Source organism: Delphinus delphis, chromosome 1 (genome assembly GCF_949987515.2).
Source record: "Delphinus delphis chromosome 1, mDelDel1.2, whole genome shotgun sequence".
Classification (NCBI taxonomy): domain Eukaryota; kingdom Metazoa; phylum Chordata; class Mammalia; order Artiodactyla; family Delphinidae; genus Delphinus; species Delphinus delphis.
The window spans coordinates 22,152,771-22,177,717 of record NC_082683.1 but is presented as its reverse complement, the minus strand read 5'-3'; the positions used below and the strand labels follow the sequence as shown (position 1 = coordinate 22,177,717).

At 42.3% G+C, this 24,947-nt stretch overlaps 1 protein-coding gene across 1 annotated transcript; it reads left to right on the top strand.

Moving 5' to 3' along the window:
- Positions 1-365: 365 nt before the first annotated feature.
- TAF12 (TATA-box binding protein associated factor 12) lies at positions 366-23,224 on the top strand. The gene is made up of 6 exons (XM_060003175.1): positions 366-481; positions 11,807-12,058; positions 13,732-13,809; positions 17,124-17,238; positions 21,196-21,284; positions 22,748-23,224. The coding sequence occupies exons 2-6, from the start codon at positions 11,891-11,893 to the stop codon at positions 22,781-22,783; spliced, it is 486 nt and encodes a 161-aa protein (XP_059859158.1). The 5' UTR covers positions 366-481; positions 11,807-11,890; the 3' UTR covers positions 22,784-23,224.
- The last annotated feature ends 1,723 nt before the right edge of the window (positions 23,225-24,947 follow it).

Genomic DNA, 24,947 nt, shown 5'->3' with positions numbered 1-24,947 from the left:
CCCAGGTTTTTCCTGTTGGGGTCCAATAGGATATCTATGGAATGTTGGTCCCAGGAGATATTACCGTCCTCATATCACGACAAAGACACTAACCAAAAATGGCGACCTCTAGGCCATCCGAGGGCGTGTTACCGGTCACGCTAGCAATATATACAACAGGCTATTTTGGGGAGAAATAGCTAGCGCTGGGTCGTAACGCCGGGTAGAAGGCGCAGAGCTTGCTCACACTACCAAACAGGAAAAAGCCCAACTGCCAGAGCTGACCGACAGCGATGAATATCGACCACGTGTCGGAGGGCGGTCCGCGCCTGTGCAAGCCAGGCGCGCGCCCGCCGGCCGGAAGAGCCGCGCGTTTCCGGGTTGGAGGCGGGGAGCGGTGCCGGAAGTACTCGGGGAGGGCCGAGCAGTCGGACCGGCTGCTGAGACGAGCGCTTCACTGGGGCAGTCTCCGCATATCATGGGGAGATAGACGCTGCTGCCTGTGAGTCTTGGGCCCTGGCAGTTAAGGAAGAAGAGTGGGAGGAGGGAGTCAGGACCCAGACCCACAGTGGTCAGTGTTTCAAGAGCCAGATTGTGGAGGAGACGGGGCTGTTAGGAATCGGGCTCTTGGGACGGGACTGAGGGGCTCGGGGCTCGGAGAAGACGCGGCTGTGGGGACCTGGGCTCCAGGCGGGACTTAGGGAAAGGGGACGGAGTTAGCCGGCACCCGAGGGAAAGTGGGCTGAGAGGGACAGGATTGTGAGGACCAGTGCTCCGAAGAGGAGAGGGTCGGAAGAGAACGGGGCGTGAAGCCACGGGCTCCTGAGAGGTAAAAGCGGAGCCGTGAGGACTTGGGCTGCTAAGCGGTAGGAGCGGGACAGTGAAGACCCAGGTTTCTAAGGATTCAGAAACAGGGCGGCGAAGACTTAGGTTCCTGAGAGGCAGGAGCAGTAAGAGAACACTTGGGTTTGGGAAGAACAGGAGCGGGCAGTGAAGACGGGCTTCTGTGGGGACGGGATCGGGGCTTGGAGACTCCGAAGTACCTGAGGGAACAGGGCTGTGAGGACACTGGCTCCTAAAAGCGGAGACTATAAGGGGCAATGGATGTGAGGAGATCAGCCTCCAAGGGAAAGGGAGAGAGTTCGGAAAAAATATAGTGATCCTTTTTTTTTTTTTTTTTTTCTCATATTGGGTGAACCGAGGGTGGTAAAGGATGTGTTCAGGGAAAGACGACTCCTTTGCGCTGCCTACTTGGCTTTTGGCAGGCTTATCTTGTGTCGGATACAATCTAGGAAGCCCACTTGTAAGCATCTTCGTTTTCTGCTTCGTTCTGGCGAAGCACTGCTGTAAAGTTGAAGCAGTTTGAACTCAGCTATATACTTGATAAGTGCTTTAAATCCCATTCCACCCAACTCCGAGCACAGATCTCTGCATCTCAAAAAACGAGGATGGCAGAGATGGAAGGACCCGGAAAGATAATCTTTTTTAAACTCGTATTTTACATATAAGGAGGCTAAAGTCCAAAGAAGGTTTAGGATTACAGTGAGGCAATGATTGATTAGATCATGATTTTGATACAGTACCCTGCTCTGCATAGTAGATAGGAGATGCTTGGTTAATATTCCTTGAAAACATGCTTCTAGAATCTTTGCTCTAACTTCAAACTCAAGAGGGAAGTTTTTACAAATTCTAGTATTTTATTTTGGGTCTTGTTAACTGTATTGACATTGATACAATGAATGTCACTTACGAGTTAGGAAACTTTTAAATGAAGCTCCTTCCCCCTTAACAATATAGTAAGTCATTTAGAAAGTCACAAATAAGTAAAATGTACCCTTTATTTTTAGCATAAGCATTTAGGGAAGATGGCTGCTTTTAGATAAGGATGGTGGAGAAACTTGGACCAGTCACTTTCATTCTTCAGTAATATCTTTTACTGAAACTTACTCAGACTATGGGGGGAGAGGGGAGAGGGAGGTCCAAGAGGGAGGGGATATAGGTATACAAATACTGATTCACTTCATTATACAGCAGAAACTAACACAACATTGTAAAGCAATTTTATTCCAATAAAAAAAAAGACTAACCAGATATCATCATAAGCACTTTTCAAATATTAAATCATTTAATTATCACTTACAGCCGCACAAGTTAGATATTGTTAGTCCCATTGTACAGGTAAGGAAATCAGTGCAGAAGGGTTAAGTTCCTTGCCTGAAAGCCCATGCTACTAAGTGGCCCAGCCACAGTCAAACCCAGTTATGTGTTTGACTAAAACTTTTTTCTGTTTTTCTAAGTGGATTCCTCGCCATGTCTCAGCTTGCTCATCAGCAAAATAGAGGTAATAGTTATACAAAGCATGGCATTGAATGAAAGCACTCCCTCCTCCTAAAGACTCCTCTTACTATCAAGTACTATAACTTATTAGGGTATTTATGTAGTGTAGTATTTGAAGAGAACTGAATTCCTGTGTTTTAAAGAAGCATAGATATTCAAGATAGAAAAATGGGACCTGAATAGAACTTTCCCTCACATTGGAGTAAGACATATTTAATTTTAAATTTAGGAGGCCAAGAAAGACCAATTTGAAGAACAGGGGCTTAAATTGGATTAACTTTACAATTATTGTAACATGAACTAGATGATTGGGGAAACTGCAATAACTTTGTTCCCAGTGGGTTTGCCTAAACTGTTTGCAAGTGCCTATACTAAATGCAAGTGGTCAAAACTTACACCAAATTATGAGGTAAAGCATGGCCGTACCACCATTTCAAAATACTTGATGGTTTAATTAATAATAGTTTATTCCTGAGTTATCCTCATCTACATTTGCAAATTGTACTACTTATTTCACTCATTTGTGGCTCTAGCATCAATTGAATTATTAGAATAGGATTTCTAAGTAAGTACCTGATCAGAAGATCATTGTGTTAAAGTTGATGTGAACATAGAACATACTACTTTTGACCAAAGGTGTTTGTGGAAAGCCCCAAAGTGCTTTGGAGGTAGTACATCAGCAGTGTTTATAGCCTGCACTGTGACACAGGTGTTTTGGAGGCAGAAGACAAACTTTGAAATCTGTATATATGGACTTAATTTTATTTTATTTATTTATTTATTTATTTATTTTGCGGTATGCGGGCCTCTTACTGTTGTGGCCTCTCCCGTTGCGGAGCACAGGCTCCGGACACGCAGGCTCAGCGGCCATGGCTCACGGGCCCAGCTGCTCCGCGGCATGTGGGATCTTCCCGGACCAGGGCGCGAACCCGTGTCCCCTGCATCGGCAGGTGGACTCTCAACTACTGCACCACCAGGGAAGCCCTATATTATTTTTAATTTTAGTTATTTTAATAGGTACTTAGTGGTATCTCATTGTGGTTTTATTTTGCATTTCCCTAATGAATAATGATATTGGGCATCTTTTCATGTGTTTATTTTCCATCTGTAAATCTTTGCTGAAGGATCAGTTCAGATCTTTTACCCATTTTTTTAATTGAGTTGTTTTCTTATTGAATTTTGAGAGTCTTTTATATATATATATCCTGGATACAAGTTGTCAGATGCGTGATTTGTAAATATTCTCTCTTAGTCTCAGACTTGTCTTTTGTTTTCATTTGCAGGGCAGAAGTTTTATTTTGTGATTAAGTCCACTTTATCAATTTCTTTCTTTTGTGGATTGTGCTTTTGGTGTTGTATCTAAAAACTCTGTCTGACCCAAAGTCAGGGAGATTTTCTCGTACGTTTTCTAAAAGTTTTATAGTTTTACATTTTCACATTTAAGTCTGTGATCAGTTTTTAATTTATTGATATTTTGTATAAGGTGTGAAATAAAGGTCAAGGTTTATTTTTGTTGCTACTGCTATATTTTTTGTTATATTTTAAAAACAGGGGTCAGTATTACCTATTTCTTCAGTGGAAACAAACCAGATAGTAGTTTATTTTAATTTTTTTCATAGGTTACGTATGCACATATTACAGAATTTGGGGTATACAATGAAAGATAAGTCTCGCACCTTGGTCCCATGGACCACCCCAGGTACTACCATTCTCCTATCCCCCTCAAGACAACAATTGTTTTCAGCTTCTTATGTATCTTTCCAGGAATAATTTATACATTTGTGATTATGTGTCTTTTTTTTTTTTTTTTGCGGTACGCGGGCCTCTCACTGTTGTGGCCTCTCCCGTTGCGGAGCACAGGCTCCGGACGCACAGGCTCAGCGGTCATGGCTCATGGGCCCAGTGGCTCCGTGGCATGTGGGATCCTACCGGACCGGGGCACGAACCCGTGTCCCCTGCATCGGCAGGTGGACTCTCAACCACTGCGCCACCAGAGAAGCCCCAGGCAGATTCTTAACCACTGCGCCACCAGGGAAGTCCCTATCCTCACTATTCTGAACCTTGCATTTTAAATGAACAGGGTATCTTGAAGGTCATTTCATGAGCTTCCTCATTTTTTAGAAACAGGTTTATTGAGACATTCACATACTATACAATTCATCATTTTAAAGTATACAGTTCAGTGGTTTTTTGCTACAAACAGGATTGTGCAACCATCACCACAATCTATTCTAGATTATTTTTGTCACTCCTAAAAGAAACTCCATAAACATTAGAAGTCAGTCCCTATTCCTCTCCCCCACTCCTCAGCCCTAGCAACCACTAATCTACTTTTTGTCTCTATAGATTTGTCTATTCTGGACATTTCATATAAATGGAATCCTACAATATGTAGTCTTTTGTGACTGGTTTCTTTCACTTAGCATAATATTTTCATGAGTCTCATTCTTTTTCAGTCTATTACATTATATAGTTATATTGTAGTTTATTTAACTATATCACTTTTGATGGACATTTAGGTTGAAATTCCTTGTATGTATAGTATTCTATTCACATACAAGTTCAATTATAATATAAATTGCTAAAAATAGAACTATGGGATTAAAACAATATATGCTTTTCTTATTTTGGTAGATACAGCCAAGTAGCTCTTTATAGAGACCTGTAACTAATTTATATTCCCCCACTCCAGCAACTTATGAAATGATTATTGCTCCATAAAATTTTCAAACACAGTATGTATAAAACTATTTATTTTATTTTATTTTTTATTTTTTTATTTGGCTGTGCCAGGTCTTAGTTGCGGCATGCGGCATCTTTGTCGCAGCATGCAAACTCTTAGTTGCAACCACCATTGTAAAGCAATTATACTCCAACAAAGATGTTAAAAAAAAAAGAAAAACTCTTAGTTGCAGCATGTGGGATCTAGTTCCCTGACCAGGGATCGAACCCAGGCCCCCTGCATTGGGAGTGTGGAGGCTTAGCCACTGGACCACCAGGGAAGTCCCTATAAAACTTTTTCATCATTGCCAAATGGGGAATAAATAGTACGTTGTAGTTTTAATTTGCATTTTTATTATGAATGAGAATAAGGATCACTTCATTATTTTAAGAACCATTTGAATTTCTTTTTTCTTTTCTTTTTTTTTTTTGCGGTACACGGGCCTCTCACTGTTGCGGCCTCTCCCGTTGCGGAGCACAGGCTCCAGACGCGCAGGCTCAGCGGCCATGGCTCACGGGCCCAGCCGCTCCGTGGCATGTGGGATCTTCCCAGACCGGGGCACGAACCCGTGTCCCCTGCATCGGCAGGCACACTCTCAACCACTGCGCCACCAGGGAAGCCCTTCACAATATTTCTATTGGGTAGTTGGTACTTAATGATTTGTAGTTATTTTTTATATATAAAAGAAATTAGTCCTTTGATATATCTTGCATATATTTTTGCTAGTTTGTCTTTTGTCCTTTAACTTTGTTTGTTATGTTTGTTGCCATGCAGACATTTTTATGTTTGTGTAATTAAACATATTAGTCTTTTCTTTTATGGCTCCTGAGCTTTGTAAAGTCATCCTTAGAAGGGTATTATTTATTCTTGAGAATATTGTTTTTCCAATTTTTAAAAATTGAGATAACTGTAGATTTATATGAATCTGTAAGAAATAATACAGGGCTTCCCTGGTGACGCAGTGGTTGAGAGTCCACCTGCCGATGCAGGGGACACGGGTTCGTGCCTCGTTCCACAAGATCCCACATGCTGCGGAGCGGCTAGTCCCGTGAGCCATTGCCGCTGAGGCTGTGCGTCTGGAGCCTGTGCTCTGCAACGGGAGAGGCCACAGCAGTGAGAGGCCCGCATACCGCAAAAAAAAAAAGAAATAATACAGAGATCCCTTGCACTTTGCACCACCAGTTTCCCCCAACGGTAACATTTTGCAAAACTGTTGTATAATTTGAGAAGCAGGATATCAACATTGATACAACCCAACAATCTTATTCAGATTTCCCGTTTTACTTGCACTTGTTTGCTTATATGTGTATGAGTACTAAGTCCTATACAATTTCATCACTTTTTATAGGTTCATTTATCCATCATCACTATCAAGATATTGAACAATTCCATCACAAGCGCCCCTCATATTGCCTTTTATAACCACACCTCCCTCCCTCCCACCCAGTCCCTGACAACCTCACTAATCTGTCTTCTGTTTGTAAAATTTGCCATTTTAAAAATGTTATATAGGGGACTTCCCTGGTGGTGCAGTGGATAAGACTTCACACTCCCAAAGCAGGGGGCCCGGGTTCGATCCCTGGTTAGGGAATTAGATCCCACATGCATGTTGCAACTAAGAGTTCGCATGCCACAACTAAGGAGCCTGCCTGCCACAACTATGGAGCCCACGTGCTGCAACTAAGGAGCCTGCCTGCCGCAACTAAGACCTGGTGCAACCTAATTAATTAGTTAATTAATTTTTAAAAAAAGGAAAACAAAAATGTTACATAACTGGAGTCATACAATATGGACTCTTTTATTTATTTATTATTTTTGGCTGCGTTGGATCTTCGTTGCTGCGCATGGGTTTTCTCTAGTTGCAGCGAGCGGGGGCTACTCTTTGTTGCAGTGCACGGGCTTCTAATTGCAGTGGCTTCTCTTGTTGCGGAGCACCAGCTCTAGACACGTGGGCTTCAGTAGTTGTGTCTTGCAGGCTCTAGAGCGCAGGCTCAGTAGTTGTGGCACACAGGCTTAGTTGCTCTGCGGCATGTGGGGTCTTCCTGGACCAGGGCTCGAACCCCTGTCCCCTGCATTGGCAGGCGGATTCTTAACCACTGCACCACCAGGGAGGCCCCAATATGGACTCTTTTTGAATTGGCTTTTGCTCAGCATAATTCTCTGGAAGTTCATCCAAGTTGTGCATATCAGTAGTTCATTTCTTTTTCTTGCTGAGTAGTATTCCATGGTGTGGATATACCACAGTTTGTTTAATGATTTACCTATTAAGGGACATCTGAATTGATTACAGTTTTTGATTATTGCAAATAAAGCTATGAGCATTCGTGTACAGGCTTTTGTGTAAACATAAGTTTTCATTTCTCTAGGATAAATGCCTAGGATTGCAGTCGCTGGGTCATACAGTAGTTGCGTGTTTTTTCTTTTTTCCCAAATCCACTTTATTGAGGTATAATTTGCATACAATAAAATGTATACATTGTAAACATATAGTTCTGTGAGTTTTGATAAATATAGCAGCTGTGTAAGCATTCCCCCACTTAAGGTATAGAATGTTTATATCACCTCAGAAACTTCCAACCTGCCCCTGTGCAGTCAATCTCTGTCCCATCTGTCACTAGAGATTTGTTTTTAGATCATTAGATATTAAAATTTCATATAAATGGAATCATATAGTATGTATTCTTTTGAGACTGGCTTATTTTTCACCTAAATATTTTAAGATTCATTCCTGTTGTTTTGTGTATTCGTGATTTGGTCTTCTTTTTCCTTTTTTCATTTTTTTAAATAAACTCTTTCCTAGAGCAGTTTTAAAAATCCATTTATTTATTTATTTAACCTGCTGAGATAGCAGTGTTAGATTTACAGGAAATTTGGGAAGATAGTACAGGGTTCCCATATACCCTGCACCCAGTTTCTCCATTATTAACATCTTACATTAGTATAGTATGTTCATTACAACTAATTAACCACGTTTGATACATTATTATTATCATTATTATTTTTAATATTTATTTATTTATTTTATCTTTGGCTGCATCAGGTCTTAGTTGTGGCACGCGGGATCTTTTGTTGCGGCACGCAGGATCTTTCATTGTGCGCACAGACTTCTCTTTAGTTGTGGCACGCGAGCTCCAGAGCATGCAGACTCAGTAGTTGCGGTGCACGAGCTCTCTAGTTATGGTACGCAGGCTCAGTAGTTGCGATGCGTGGGCTTAGTTGCCCTGCAGCATGTGGGATCCTACTTCCCTGATCACAGATCGAAACCCAGGGCCCCTGCATTGGAAGGTGGATTCTTAACCACTGGACCACCAGGGAAGTCCCTGATTCATTACTATTAACTGAAGTCCATAGTTTATTCAGATCTTAGTTTTTCCATTTAGTCTTCATGTCTTTTTAGGCTCCTCTGTGACAGTACATGCTTAGATTTTTAAGAAACTGCAAACTGTTTTACAGAGTAGCTATACCATTTACATTCCCACTAGCAGTGTGTGAGTGATCCAATTTCTCTGCATCCTCGTGAGCATTTGGTGTTGTCACTATTTTTTATTTTAGCTATTCTGATAGTTGTGTAGTTACATCTCATTGTAGTTTTAATTTGCTTTTCTTTAATGACTAATTTTTTTGATTGAACGTCTTTCAATTTGCTTATTTGCTATCTGTGTATCCTCCTTGGTGAAATGTCTGGTGTGTCTTTTGTCCACTTTCTAATTGAATTAATTTTTTTTAACTATTGAGTTTTGAGAGTTCTTAATGCATTCTAGATACTAGTCTTTTGTTGGATATGTAGTTTGTCTTTTTTTGGGTATGTAGTTTCTTCTAGTCTGTAGCTTGTCTTTTCATCCTTTCTACATGGGCTTTCACAGAGAAAACTTTTAAAATTTGATGAGGGCCAATTTATCAGTTTTTCCTTTTATTGATCAGATCATGCTTTTGGTTTGCCTAGCTAGAGCCCAAAGATTTTCTCCTGTTTTTTCCTAAAAGTTTTATAGTTGTACATTTTACATTTAAGTCTGTGATCCATTTTGAGTTAATTTTTGTATAAAGTGTTAAGTTTAGGTTTCTGAATATTTTTTAAAGATATTCTAGGGACTTCCCTGGTGGTCCAGTGGTAAAGAATCCACCTTATGCTGCAGGGGACACGGGTTTGATCCCTGAGCAGGGAACGAAGATCCCACATGCTGCAGGACAACTAAGCCCGCATGCCACAACTACTGAGCTCATGCGCCTCAACTAGAGCCTGCATGCCACTAACTACAGAGCCCATGCGCCCTGGAGCCTGCGCACCACAACTAGAGAAGAGAAAACCCACACGCCACAGCTAGAGAGAAGCCCACACACCACAAGGAAAGATCCCACACGCCTCAACGAAGATCCCGTGTGCCACAACGAAGACCCAATGCAGCCAAAAATAAATTAAATAAATAAATACTAAATAAATCTTTAAAAAAATAGGGACTTCCCTGGTGGTGCAGTGCTTAAGAATGCACCTGCCAATGCAGGGGACATTGGTTTGATCCCTGGTCCAGGAAAATCCCACATGCCGCGGAGCAACTAAGCCCGTGCACCACAATGCTGAGCCTGTGCTCTAGAGCCCGTGAGCCACAACTACTGAGCCCACGTGCCACAAGTACTGAAGCCCGTGTGCCCTAGGGCCCATGCTCCACAACAGGAGAAAGCCTGCGTGCAGCAACGAAGACCCAACACAGCCAAAAATAAATTTAAAAAAATAATAAATAAAAAATAAAGATATTCTATATTTTATCTAGTAAATGATTTTATATTTAAAATTTAAATATCTGATCCATCTGGAATGGAGGAGTGTGTGAAAGGAGGAGTATATTACTCCCCCCATTCCAGATTGATCAACTGTTTAAATTTTATTTTATTTATTTTTTTATAAATTTATTTATGTATTTTTGGCTGCATTGGGTCTTCATTGGTGCGCACGGGCTTTCTCTAGTTGTGGCGAGCAGGGGCTACTCTTCATTGCAGTGCGTGGGTTTCTCATTGTGGTGGCTTATGTTCATACTGATAATCTTTTTTTTGTGTGTGTGTACGCGGGCCTCTCACTGTTGTGGCCTCTCCCGTTGCGGAGCACAGGCTCCGGACACGCAGGCTCAGCGGCCATGGCTCACGGGCCCAGCCGCTCCGCGGTATGTGGGATCTTCCTGGACCGGGACACGAACCCGTGTCCCCTGCATCGGCAGGCGGACTCTCAACCACTGCGCCACCAGGGAAGCCCAATACTGATAATCTTTAATAAGGCTTTTTCATAGGACTTGATCTGGGAAAATAGTTTGCTTTTATAACATTAGGGCAACTGTTACCATGTTAACAATCTTTTCCTTTCCCATTTCTTCCATTGGTAAGATTTGTGGGTAAGGGAAAAGGAGACGTGGACCACATATGGTTTTAAAAAAAAGTAATCCTGATGCTGTGCTGCCCCCCTCAGCGGGCTCTTGGCCAACAAGTTTCTCTTGATCATTTAACCAGTGCGTAGTTAGTTGCTTTTATTAAGGGTAAACCAGGAGAAGATGATTTCTTGTATTAGAGAGTTAGACAATTTGTTGGAGAGGAACTCAGCAGTAGGGGCAAGATACAGATACTCATTCAGGTTGCTAAGCTTTATCAAGTTCTGAAAACATTGCCATGATTCTTGCAGGTTCAAATTCCACAGTTTTGGCCAATAAAGTATTTCATATGCTGCTAGCTTATCTCTAACAATAGTACATTCATTTTATTGGAAGAGAGTCTTAATGTTACTATTGTCATCATTAATTAATTTTAAAAGTTGTATATGAAAGAAATGGAGATGTTTTTCTTGGTGCCCAGTTGGAATAAGGAAATGTTCTCCACAGTCAGTTTGCCTGCATTCTGGTCATTGAAGATGTGCAGGCCATGCAACTGAAATGGTTCTGTGGCAAGGGTGGTGCTTGATGCCAGTTGTTCATTTACAGGTAGTTTTTGAAAATGGCTGCCTCTCGTTTCACCGGGCTCACAGCCGTTGCTGATGTAATTAAAGATCTAGACACTCAGATAGCTGTAAGTAAGCTCCTTGAGGTCACTGTGGGTGGAACTTCCTGAATGTGCTTCTGATCTTGATGACACCAAAGCTGATGTCCACGGAGTCAGCCTCATGGCTCTAAAATTTAGAAGTCTTGGCTACTCCAGCCTAGGGACTCTGCATGTATTTAAAGATTGCTAACACTCAGAGAAAATTTGCCCTTGATGACAGTGAAGAGCTTACTTTTAACAATTGCTAAAAACTGTGTTTATTAGGCCCTGACATAGACTTAAGCATGTTTTGAAACACCAAAATGAACTAATCTGTTTTCTGAAGTTTTGTGACTAGGTTTCAAGTATGTGATTGTGCCATGATTTATTTGAGTTTAGCATTATTTGATGTTCAAAAATAATGCATGTAGTACTTAACCAAGTATTCTATTTTTACAATTAACCAAGTATTCTATTTTTACAAAGTCTTCAAAAATGTCTTGCTCATTCTAGTTTATTTTTGTACATAAGATTCCTCATTTCATTTACTTCTTTATTTCACTTGTGTGGACTATTTTATTTAGCTTTTGGAGAAGAGATGGTTTCTAAATATCAGGTGAGAGCAATGAACATTCTTCATTCCCTCCATTTTCAATGTGCAGGTATCAAATGAAGACCCTTCAAAGTCTGACAGGCCTCATAGAATTTTACTTTTAAAACTCATCCTTTATTACATGTACTTCCAGAGCTAATTCTCTTGTTTTTCTTCTACAGTTGATTGGCCTTGGTCCTCATAGCTCCAAAAAGAAACAAGATCTCGATAAGCTCTATGAGCTGAAGTCCAAAGCGCGGCAGATTATGAACCAGTTTGGCCCCTCAGCCCTAATCAACCTGTCCAATTTCTCATCAATAAAACCGGAACCAGCTAGCACCCCTCCACAAGGCTCCATGGCCAATAGCACTACAGTGGTAAAGATCCCAGGCACTCCTGGGACAGGAGGGCGTCTCAGCCCTGAAAACAATCAGGTATCATCCGCTTTTTGTTCTCTGTGGGCACCTCTTATCTGTTCTTTGAAGCAATAACACTCTGAGAGATGTCCATCTCAGCTGCTGCCTCTTCCGCTCAGACTTCTCAAGTTCTTTATCGAAATATCATGTACATTTATCAGTTTTTACTTTGTAGTATTTAAGTGTGTGTATGCATATACATATACATACATCCATATATACATGCACTGACACAACAGCTTGCCTGTGACAGGTTTTTATATATAAATATATATGCTATATACTTGTTAAATAAAATAAAATAGTTAAATAATTAATGGATTCATTATTCATTATTCCTGTAATAAAAGTACTCTTGCCTCCAGTCTTTTCTCCTAGTTCATCTAGCTGCTGCCTTTATTTTCTGCAGTGATTCTAAAATCTGACCCCCTCTTTCTACCCATGATCCTGATTCTGTCCTCCAGAGCCATAAGAAATAAGTATACTCTCTTGACTTGGACCTTGTAGGCTGGGTAGAATAGGATGAGGAGACAACAGTTCAAGAGAATGGGGGAGGAACTAGCAATGATGAATGGGAAGGGTTGGGCAGGTATTCAGGAGACCAACCCATGATGGGTGTGGTGTTGGAGAAGAGCAGGAGATAAAATTGTATAGGTAGGATTACGGCAGAACATACTAGGCCTATGCTAGTCAGTTTCCATTGGAACTTTTAGTCAATAAACAATCTTTGCAAATATTTAATAAGCTTGAAAGTAACATAATAAAAGTTGTATATCTTAGGAGGATTAACTTGACAGTAAGGGGACAAGAAAGGTAGGAAAGGGGGCAGACTGGGAGGAACAGCAAGTCTAAGACTTTTGCAGTAAATCAAGATATGTGGCAAAGGCTTGAATTAAGTGATGGTTGAATGGATAGATCTGAGACATTATTAACAAATATTTATTTTAAAAATTATTATTTTTTCCTTATTTCCAATGTCATGCAATGCTTATCGTGAAACTTTGGAAAAAGAGAAAGAATAATAGCCCCAAATTCTACCACCACCCCAAAATAACTATGGTTAGCATTTTAGTGTATGTCTTTTGATCCTTATTTAGTGGCATATGTATGTGGTATAACATTTCCTTTATGAAAGAGGGATCATAGTTGTACATACTTTCACAAATATCGATATTTAGTTATACAGAGATGAACACGTGTTCCCTGCCCTCAAGGAGCCTTCAGCCTATTAAGTCAGAAACAGGCAAGTTTATAAATGATAGATAGGGTACACAGGGTACAGTGGAGGCCAAAGGAGGAAGTGGTTGCTTTCACCTGGGTGGGCTGGGAGAGCATCAGAAAGGAGGCACTGTGAGCTGAGCAGGTAGGAAGAAGGGTAGAAGAGCTTGTCCAAAGGCAGCAGGGGCACTGTACAACTTGTGGTGGTCAGAAAATTGCAAATTAATGTAGAGTTTACTAAAACTACCTGACAGATGTTGGCCTCTCTTCTATATTGCTCTTTCTGCCTTTCCCTAGGCTACTTCTGTCTTGAGACTATAGTCTTGTAGTAATAGCACCAAGTAAGCCAGACTGATAATTCTTTGGAAAGTAGAAACCAAACGCAACAAATTGATAGCCTTTCATTATAGGGTAATGAGGTGTTTGTTTCTTTGCTACTTGGCTGAAAAAAATGTTCTCCCAATTAACTTTAGGTATTGACCAAGAAGAAATTACAAGACTTAGTAAGAGAAGTGGATCCTAATGAGCAACTGGATGAAGATGTGGAGGAGGTAAGTTGGGATTGGGTACCCTAGAGACTGTGTCCCTGAGAAATAGTATAGAATAGCCATTAAGAGCACAGATTATAGAGGCAGACAAGTCTGAATTTGAGACTTGGCTCTGTCGGTGGGTCAGTTAACTTTTCTGAGACTCAGCTTCCTCCTGTGTTGGTAAGGTATGACATTATTTATCTACAGGGTTATTGTCAGGGTCCCATGAATAACTTATACAAATCACCTAGGAGAATGCCTAGCACTTTATACCTAACAGCATTGCTACTTTTGCCTGTCAAAAAGGGTATAGGCTGCTACTCACAGGCAGTCACTTTCAACAATTTTAATTGTTTCTAGAACATTCCTCTGTATTTCTAAGTAATATTCTTTTTTTTTTAATTTTAATTTTTGGCTGCATTGGGTCTTTTTTTTTTTCGTGGTACGCGGGCCTCTCACTGCTGTGGCCTCTCCTGTTGCGGAGCACAGGCTCCGGACACACAGGCTCAGTGGCCATGGCTCACGGGCCCAGCCGCTCTGCGGCATGTGGGATCCTCCCGGACTGGGGCACGAACCCGTGTCCCCTGCATCGGCAGGCAGACTCTCAACCACTGCACCACCAGGGAAGCCCTGCATTGGGTCTTCATGCAGGCTTTTCTCTAGTTGCGGTGAGCGGGGGCTACTCTTCGTTGTGGTGTGCAGGCTTCTCATTGCGGAGCATGGGCTCTAGGCGCACAGGCTTCAGTAGTTGTGGCACGCAGGCTCAGTAGTTGTGGCTCGCGGGCTCTAGAGCGCAAGCTCAGTAGTTGTGGCACAGGGGCGTAGTTGCTCCATGGCATGTGGGATCTTACCGGACCAGGGCTCGAACTCGTGTCCCCTGCATTGGCAGGCAGATTCCTAACCACTGCACCACCAGGGAAGCCCCTCTTTCTTTTTCTTAATTCATGTACAAGTTTTTCTGTGGGCATGCATTTTCATTTCTCTTGGATGTATATCTAGGACTGGAATTGGTGAGTCATATTGTAACTCTGTGTTTTTCCTTTGAGGAACTTCCTGTTTTTATAAAGCATTCCATCCTTTTACATTCCCACCAGCTGTGTATGAAGGTTCCATTTTTTTAATCTTAGTTTTTTGATAATTTCTTCTCTGCTTTTTTTCTTTCTGTGTGTAATGACGGTTGGATGTTGGATCTTCTGCATTGATCCTCTTAGGTTTTTTTATCTTTTCTCTTTTTTCATTTCTTTGTAATTCTAAATTCTACTTGCTGGGGAGATTTTCCTTAGTTTGTCTTCTAAATTTTAACTTTCTTTTATAATAAAAATTTTAATTTCCATGAACTTTTTCTTGTTGACTTTTTTTTTCCCTAAGCCATTCTGTTCTTATTTTACAGTTGTAGTATCTTATTTTTCTCTCTAAGGATATTAATTACGTTGTTTGACATTTTCTTCTTTTCCCTGCATTGTCTTTGTTTCCTCTGGGTCCCTTTTTTCCCCTTTGGTTTGTTTATTTTCCTTTTAGTGTTGGAGACTTTCTTCAAATGTCTGGTGATTCTGGCTATCCATTCTTAAAGAATGAGCCACTAAAAACCTGATGTGAAGCAGAACTTACTGACTGATGGTCTTCGCCCAGTCATGTATTGGTAAATGTTTAACAACCAGCTCTGTGGAGAAAAAGACTCTGGCTTTCAGCATTTCCTGATTTCTGTGGTGTAAATATTCTCACTATGCCCTATTTTAAGCTATCAACATGTTGTCACTGAATGCAGGATTGGGAAGAAATGCATGTAATTGGCCTTCATGACCTCATCTAATCTGGCTCCAGCATACTACTGGCTTCACTTCAGAATAATTTGTCCATAGTCAACCTTCTTAATGGGGCATTCCCTAATCAGTATCTGTAAGTCTTTCCTCTGGAATCATTTAGTATATGCAGAGAAAAATCCTTTAGTCTCCTATCTGGAGGGTTTATCTCTAGCTTCTAACATCCCGGAAGCAAGGCAAGAGAAAGGGACTGTGTCTTTCCCTTGTCTCTGCTGTGTCTGGTGTACTCTCATCCATAGCCACTCCTGTTCAGTTTTTCTGGGGAGTAAACCGACTGTGTTCTGGGTCAGGTACGTGTGGGAAGTCACTTGGCTGCTTTTGAAGTGTGGGGGTTGGGGGACTACTCTGTACAGACATGTAACAATTGTCCAGTTTTTAGTTCCATACCTCAGTCCAGTCTTCTGTGGTTAATGACACATTCAAATCCTGGATCTCTTAGGAGTTGCAAAGGGCAAATCAGTTCGTTCTCATTGGCGTCCCCTCTGCGTGCATTTGTGTTATACCTTCTGTCTGCTAGGTCAGTTCCCATTCTTCCTTTGTTACCTCTTTAACAAAAATTTACTTTAAAAGTTTATTGGAATATCTTGTCCATTAAGGTTTTCTCTCCTATCTTTTTGTCTTTGTGGATTTATATGTCTTTTGTTTTTTTCCTTTGTTGTTATTTTAATGGGTGTAGGGAAGGAGAGGAGGTCATTTTTAGAGTTGATCTGCCATGTTTAATTAGAAATCTTTCCTTTAGATGGTATCCATTTGGTTCTGTAGGAAAGATGACAATGCATTGATAGTCCAGCAGAACAAGGAATGTTTATAACTATGGTTGTACTTTTATTTTATTTTATTTTTCTGGTCAGCAGAGGAAGCCATGAGGAAGGTATTCACTGATCAAAATTTCCGTTTTTTTAATGTAGATTTTTAACTTCAGAATTCTGATTTTGCTCTTCACACAATCTAGGAATAATTGATAATAAACTGGAAAGAATCCAGGTTTTGGACTCAGAACCTTGAGGTTGAATCCTGGTTTTGCTGCTTAATAGTTACATGGCCATGAACAAGTTAATCTCCCTGAATCTTAGCATCCTCCTCTATGGAGTTAGGGTAAAATCTGTGCCCCATTTTTTTCACAGGATAATTATAAGGACTAGGTGAGATAATGGAAATAAAAATGCTTTAAGAGAATACGAGGGAGTGAGGATTTAATGATTCACATTTATTTTCCTACCTAATTCATAAGAAGATGCGGAGAGGGTAGGGGTTGGGCTGGTTGATCGCTGCTAGGTAGAAAGTACGGAAAGTACATCCTCAGAAGGGTGTGAGTTTCTCTCAACCTGGTTAATGAGCTAATGTGTTTCTCTTGTGGTCCTCACTCCTCTTCCCCACCTTGGCTCAAATGCTGATTCCAGGCCTTCTGTTAGAAAACCTGACTGAATATGTGATTCAAGCAGATACAGTTGTCCAAGCAACAGGAGCCTACCCTGCCAGTGTCGTGGTTACTCTCCCCCACTTTTTTTCCCCCAGATGCTGCTGCAGATTGCTGATGATTTTATCGAGAGCGTGGTGACAGCAGCGTGCCAGCTTGCTCGGCATCGCAAGTCCAGCACCCTGGAGGTGAAAGATGTCCAGCTGCATCTAGGTATGTGGTCTCGTTTCTCCCTGAGATATCCACACTATTGCTCCTCCAGGAACCTTCTTGCCAGGATCAGACTTCTGGGCTCTGGGATTTATGTATTCAGGCCATAGTAGCATTAAACAGGAAAGAGAAATCCATGCATGGTAGGGGGAATGAACCCTAGCATTGGGTGTGCCACTTTCTAACTGTACCACCTCATCCTTCCTACTTACTTTCTCTTAGAGCTGGTTTCCTTATTTCTATAGCGGGGATCATAATACCCTCCTTACAGGGTCGTTGTGAGGATTATGGGTTATGTTCGTAAAGTGACTGGCACAAAGTAAGAGCTTAGTAAATGTAGCTATTATATCTCTACCATACATATAATGGTATTTTCCTTCCAGTTTTTAGCTTATTGATGTATTTTTCTCAAGAACATTATATCCATAATGTACATATAATTTTGTATTCAGCTGTTCTACTTAATAGACACTAAATTTGAGCTTGGGTTTTTCTGGGAGATACTCATCTAACATTGATAATTGTAATCACTTGGAAATGAATAAGCTACCCCCCTACATTGGTTGCAGTGTGATCAAAAGAAAGGGGACAGTCTGTGACTACAAAGACAGTCAGGCCAAGGGAATGAGGCAGAAGATATTAAGGGATTGAGTGCAGATCAGCCCATGGCTGAAAGCTTCCTTCCCAGTGTCAGGGAGATACTGCTCCAGGAGGCGCTGGTAGTGGAGGTGGGATAAATAACACACTTCTGGTTAACATTGCTGATATTAATAGCAAAAGACAGCCATTTCAATTATTTATTATTGTGTAACAAACATGGCTTAAAACAGTAACAGTTGTTCATGGGCCTGGGGGTGGACTGGGCTTAGCTGGGCAGCTTTGCTAAGGGTCTCTCATGTGATTGAAGTCAGGTGGTGGCTGGGGCTGAGAGTGTTTTTTTTTTTTGCGGTACGCAGGCCTCTCACTGTTGTGGCCTCTTCTGCTGTGGAGCACAGGCTCTGGACGCGCAGGCTCAGCGGCCATGGCTCACGGGCCCAGCCGCTCCGCAGCATGTGGGAGGCCCGGGATCAGGGTTTGGGGAATTAGGGAACCTGGTGTTAACCATCTAGGCCTGCTGCCCACAACTTCCCTGCCCCGCGCCCAGCAAGGATAAGCTTGCCAGCGAGGCTGTAAACTCTTGATGGCTCTCTTCTGGATGGGCTGGGATGGGCACTGCCAGTGTTTGCTTCTGACCCGGCTATTTTCTATACTTGAATAGTTGAATAACCTCCCCTTCTGATTGACATGGTCTTTCTTTATTTCTGTGTGTTTTTTTTACATTAAGCATATTTATTTGTAGAGTATATATTCATACTAGTTCATTATCTTTAGGTTTAATTGAATGTAAATGTTCAGGGTTACTAAACTGATTAACTTATGTATCTCCTAACCTATTTTACTTGAATATGTGTTCAATATGTGTATATATATATATATTTTTTTTGCATTTCCACAATATATATATATTTTTAATAACATTTCTTTCTTAAAAAATATTTATTTATTTATTTGTCTGTGCCGGGTCTCAGTTGCAGCATGCGGTATATTTTTGTTGCGGCATGCAGGCTCTGAGTTGTGGCATGTGGGATCTAGTTCCCCGACCAGGGATTGAACCCAGGCCCCCTGCATTGGGAGTGTGGAGTCTTAACCGCTGGACTACTAGGGAAGTCCCCACGATATATTTTAATCAGAATCTATTATAAACGTGTATATGTAAATACACACATATTACACATACACATATGTTACCATATATATTACCATAAATGCTATACAGTGCATGAATATTTATATTGTGATTACACCTGACATATGTTCCATTTGATTTGTCTGAAGTGAAGATCATTTGATTACTTTTCATGGTAATTACTTTTCAGAATTACTGAGTCAATTATGCACGTAATGTTTCCTTGCAAGAATGTATCTTCAGTATATTCAATATGTGTATTTTTGAGACAGGATCTTTCTTCATAAATATGAAAGTTAAATGAGATAATGAACATAGAATGCTTTGCACAATGCTGCTTTGTCCCAGCCATTTTATTACACATTTTATTCACTAAATGTTTTTGCTATTCTATTAATATTATATAAAATATAAATACAGTTAACCCTTGAACAACACGAGTTTGAACTGCACACGGTCCACTTATTGGTGATTTTTTTCAGTAGGAAATTCTGCAGTACTACCTAATCCACAGTTGGTTAAATCTGTGAATATGGAGGAACAGCATGGTTGGAGGGCTGACTATAAGTTATACGCAGATTTTCAAGTGCAGGGAGGGTTGGCGCCCCTGACCCCTGCCTTGTTCAAAGGTCAACTGTACACACTTATTTAAATATATAGTTACACGTACTTACATGTTTGCATTCATGCCTGGTAGCCACTCTCTTTAAAGTGACTTTGCATATCCATATCCTGATCCACTTTGTGTTGATTGTAAAGTGTAATTCCCAGAGAATAATCTTAGTGTCACTTTCAAGTACTGACAACAAATTATTAGCAGAAAGTTTCATTTTTATTTTCAAAGCAATATTGGAAGAGAGCTGTATATAAAATTATTCTAGAACCAACCATGAATCATTCATTCACACAATATTTGCTATGCATTAGACACAAAGTATAACTATAAAGCCACTAATATTCAATTTGATTTTAAGTAAGTGCCTGTCTGGGGCAAATCAAATTTGCAAAACAAATGTTTTCAGTGCTCTAGGGGAGCATGATAAAGGAGTCCCCATTGTAACTCCTTTTGAGTAGAGATTTATTCCCTAAATAATCTTGTGTAAGTATAATTTTTTTTTTTATATTGGATGTACTTAAAGTGCAGTACACTTTTTTTTTTGGGCTGTGTTGAATCTTTGTTGTTGTGTATGGGCATTCTCTAGTTGCGGCAAGTGGGGGCTACTCTTCGTTGCGGTGCGCAGGCTTCTCATTGCGGTGGCTTCTCTTGTTGCTGAGCACGAGCTCTAGGCGCGCGGGCTTCAGTAGTTGTGGCATGTGGGCTCAGTAGTTGAGGCTCGTGGGCTCTAGAGCGCAGGCTCAGTAGTTGTGGCACGTGGGCTTAGTTGCTCTGCAGCATGTGGGATCTCCCCGGACCAGGGCTCGAACCCGTCCCCTGCATTGGCAGGTGGATTCTTAACCACTGTGCCACTAGGGAAGTCGAGTACACTTTTATATGTGGATTTAGGGGGCCATGTGGCTATGCCAGTTACTGAAAAAGTGGAAAAACCAAATCTCTGCCCTCTGATAACTTGTAGTGACAGTCTTACAGGGATGGTCATATCCAGTGGCACAAGGACATGGAGCTGTGGCGTGGACATACCTGTGTCTGTATCTGTCTCTCTATGTATTTATCCCAGGCTCTGGGATTGCATTATGCCATTGAAGCCTCTCAACCACCCTATCAGGTGGTTATTTCTGTTGTTACTACCATATAAAAGGTGAAGAAACTGAGACCAACGTCATATTGCTCCACAGTGAAGCAGCAGAACTGGGGCTTGGCTCTTAACTCCAGATTGCAAAGAATGCCTTTCTCTTCCTACTCCTCCTTTCAGTTTGAGAGGGGTTACCTTGAGCATAGGGGTAAGACAGAAGAAACAAATAACTTTTTATTGAAGGAACAAATAACTTTCCTTTCCTGAAGAGCTGCATGGAAACCTTAGGGCTCCACACTCAAAGTTTTGACGCATTTACCTCTTATTTCTTTGCCAGAAGGTCAAATAGTGTCCTTTAAAACCTTGGAGGTACCATATGTGATTCCCCCATTTGTGTCCCATAGAGCCCCTCTGCAGAGTTACTGTTAATTAGTACAGTTGATTGCCCAGATTAGTCCTCCCTGACCCTTGTCTGAGGGTCACACTGCACCTTGACACTGCCTTCCTGGTCCCCTTATCTCTATGTGGGCTTCTTCCTTACAGAACGCCAGTGGAACATGTGGATCCCAGGGTTTGGCTCTGAAGAAATACGACCCTACAAAAAAGCTTGCACCACAGAAGCTCACAAACAGGTGAGAAGGCTTCAGAGTCTCGGGCCAGCCACAGCTGATCCCTTGAGCTGTGTCTCAGAGAGAATGCACACAGCTACCATCACTGTGGTTGTCATTTCCTCCAAATGTCAGAGAGGGCAAGAGGCAGCAGGGCTGTACGGGAGATCAGCCAGATTTTTCCTAGGTGCTTTTTTGTTCCCATATGGGGTCTCAGTTTTTTCTCTCAACTCTAATGGGTGCCACTTAGAGCTGTTGATTCTAGGTTTTTCTAACCTGTATGGAACTCGCCCCCTCCACATCTCTTTAAAGAAATCTTCCTTCATTGTTGCTGATTTGAACATCATCTAGGGCCCTCCGACTAGAGGGCAGTTTAAGCAAAGCAGAAATATGCTGTACTTGTGCTAGGAGGTAGCACCCAAGCTTCTCTGCCAGGCGTCTGGCCTCTGCCCCAGCTTAACCTTTGTTCTCCGTCCCTCTTACTGCAGAACTGAGGGGTCAGTAAGAGAACCTGTCTCCACTTCTACTGGGGAACAAGCTGTCCCAGTCATTGGTCAGTCTCATAGCAATGTTGGCCTCCATTTGACAAATCTTAGTTTAACTGGCTACTCTGATTTGAAAAGTGGGCTTTTTCCAAGCTTGATGTTCCACAGTCGGGCAGTTCTGGCTGAGTGTACCTCGCTTTTCCGTAGCCTGGGATCTCTGGAGTGGGTATGTTTACAGAGCTCACAGAGGAAGCCCTACAAGGAGACCGCCAATAGCCGGAATTGAAGGACTGCAGTGTTGTTCAGAAGGAAGTCCCTCCAGGCAGTAGATGGTCATTTGGCTCGGCTCTCAAATTATCCACTTTTCAGCCCTATTTATTTATTTATCAATCAACCAATATCATAATGTTCAAACAATCTCTTAGTCAAAAAGGGTGAGCAAAGCAAGTCATTAATTTGGCCAGTGGCTGGTAATAGTAAGATTTGAAACCCATGATCTGAATGTTTCCCTGATGGGTTATGGTGGAAATTGTTAGGGTCAGTTTCCTTCATTGCAGGCTATCAAGTGAGGAATGTCAGCTTCATTTGCGTGTTGGCAACAGGCTCAAAACAGAGCCCTCTTCCTTATTTTTTCCATCATCAGAGAAGGAGATTAGGGGAAGGGGGTAAGCCTAGAAAGCACATGTTTTGATGGCCTGTCCCTTAAATCCCCAAAAGGCGGGAGCTGTCACCTTCTGCTTTTAACTGTTTTTGCCATCCTGCTAGTATAGGGCTTTTGGGGTCTTTTGGTCAATGAAATGGGTCCGCTGGCCTGTGGAAACTTGTGTTAGGGCCCCACAGACTGTGCTTGAGTTAGAAGGAACTGCTGAGCTTCCCTGTACCTGTAGGTTCCTGAGGAGTCCAGCCTGTGGTGTAGACCATGCTACCTGGTAGCCACACGTGGATGTCCTGGAAAGTTCCTGACTCTAACCTGTGTAATTGCTTATTTCTCTCTCCTTTCAGAGAATGGCATTGATCCGGAAAACAACCAAGAAATAACACACGGAAAGGTCAGGGAATGGACAACAATGTATTTGGAGATACTTGAGCTGAGACCTCAGCCATCTCATCCTTGGATTTTTTTTTTTTAATGCTTTACAGAGAAGCATATATTTTTTATTAACAGTGCAGCAATATCTATAATGACTGAGAGGATCTGCCAAAAGAATAAAGCCTCCTACCCCAACTTCCGGTCCCTTTTTCCTGCCATCTCAAAGAGGAGCAGTGTATCTTCCAGAGAAGATGTTATTTGTGGTTTATTATATAAGTGATTGAATTGGGGAAAAGCATTATGGTCTTGTTTGGTGAGAGAGTATTAGCAGGATTTGTAGAGGTTTTTGTTTCCTTCTCCCTCCCCCTTTTCCCTGTACTTTGTAATGTCAGTGTTTATATGAATATGACTTTCATTTGCTTTTCCAGAATAAAGAAGTTATTAATTGAAAGACACAGGGTGCATGGCTTACAGCCTTTGAAATGCCAGAGGAGGGTAAGCAAGGCTGGATATAGCTCTCTAGTCAGCAGATGGCAGCACCATTATTCATTTCTGTGATGGAGGAAAAAACCCAGGAACTTTTCCATTATTTTACTCCAAGGAAGGCCTTACCATCAGTAGGACTTTTAGTCCAGATTGTCTGCCATAAGAATCGAGCAGGGTGACCTTCTGTCATGAGCCCCATCCTGAAGAGGCTCCTGATTTGGGGAAATCCTTTCCTGACCTGCTCTTCCGGAACTTCTGGAGTTCATCCTTGACGCTAAGAAAGGATGGCAGTAGACTTGGGGAAAGGCCTTTCTGTGCAGGTTTCTCTCTGTTCTCAGCTGTTGGTGTCCCTGATCCTAGTATTTTTACCACCGTGCAGAGGAAACCAGGCCCCTTGAGACCTCAGGGTCATGACCTTCAGTGGCAGCTAGCATCATCCTGTTATGTTCCTGGCAGAGCCCTTGTGGATTGTGAGGGTTCCGTGGGCTTCAGGGAGTGTAGCTGTTCCACCCAGGGGCCACCAGCATGGATACATCCACCTTGCCGTGGTTCGGGCCTCTGCCTCCTGAGGCTTGGTCTGTGGTGGGACCCTGCTTTTCACTCCCTCCCACCCTGGGTTTGGCTCCATGACCCCTCTCTTCACAGCTCTTAGATCTCTTGAGTGAGCAGCTTGAAAGCTGTGCTGATGTCACCCTTGCTTTCGGTTGAGGTCTCAACGTAGTGCGCGCCCCAAGAGGCAGCCAGCTTCTCCCCTCCCCCTGGCATCACCTCTCCCTCAACCACCAGGTCACTCTTGTGGCCTACCACCAGAAAGAAGATACTGGAGGGTTTTGCTTTCTCCAGAACCTCCCGATGCCGCTGGGGGACGCTCTCAAAGGATGTTCTGTTGGTGATTACCAAGCCGCAAAAGGCCTTCTGCCAAGTTCCTGCAGTAGGAGCGAGTCATTGGCCTTGGCAGCCAGGAAGGAATCCAGAATTAGTTTTGAATCCTGCACTGAGGACAGAAGGGGACAGGGGAATCAGGGCAGTTTAATGCAAAGAGCTAGGTAGAGTCAAAAGACCTCAGTTCTTGATCAGCTGCATGACAGGTGAATGGCTTCATCCAGCTAGTCGTCTTGTCCTGTATGTATACTGAGAGGCTTGTTCATTCAGCGAGTATTTATAAGCTCTGCCCCTGCCCATGCCAGGCATGGCCTGCAATGATGAATGAAAACAGGGAGCGACCTGCCACTGAGTGAAAGGAAAACTGCTTCCATGACCAGGGCTGCAAAGAAGAGACTCCCAGGGCTGGGGAGGGCGTCTGAGCAGTAGAGCTGTAATTTGAGGAACCCAGGGGAAGGCGTGGGGATCACTTTCAAGGAGAGAGAGCTGCACGTATGCCAGCCCCGATGCCGTGTGATGAGGCAAGACGGGCCAGGTCCTGCAGTGTCTTTCGTAGGCCCCAGCAAAGAGTGGCCTTTACCCAAAAGTAGCAGGAGCCATTGAAGGATTTTAAGCAGAAGCATGATCGTTCAGGTTGATGTTTTGAAAAGCTCACTCTGGCCAGACAGTGGAGGGGGAAGAGAGGGCATTTGTGGAAGCAGAGGTTCCTGAGAAGGTTGTTGCCTGGACTGAGGTATTTGTGACGAAATGGAGAGAAGGGGGAAATCCGACAGCTGTTTAAGTGGTTACTGGAGGTGGGGGTAC

What these genes read in the sequence shown, in the direction of transcription:
- TAF12 (XM_060003175.1), top strand. Translation starts at nt 11,891, where the DNA reads ATGAACCAGTTTGGCCCCTCAGCCCTAATCAACCTGTCCAATTTCTCA. An exon ending in TGGATGAAGATGTGGAGGAG is followed by an intron (nt 13,810 to 17,123) that starts GTAAGTTGGGAT and finishes TTTTTCCCCCAG; the next exon opens with ATGCTGCTGCAGATTGCTGA. An exon ending in AGATGTCCAGCTGCATCTAG is followed by an intron (nt 17,239 to 21,195) that starts GTATGTGGTCTC and finishes TCTTCCTTACAG; the next exon opens with AACGCCAGTGGAACATGTGG.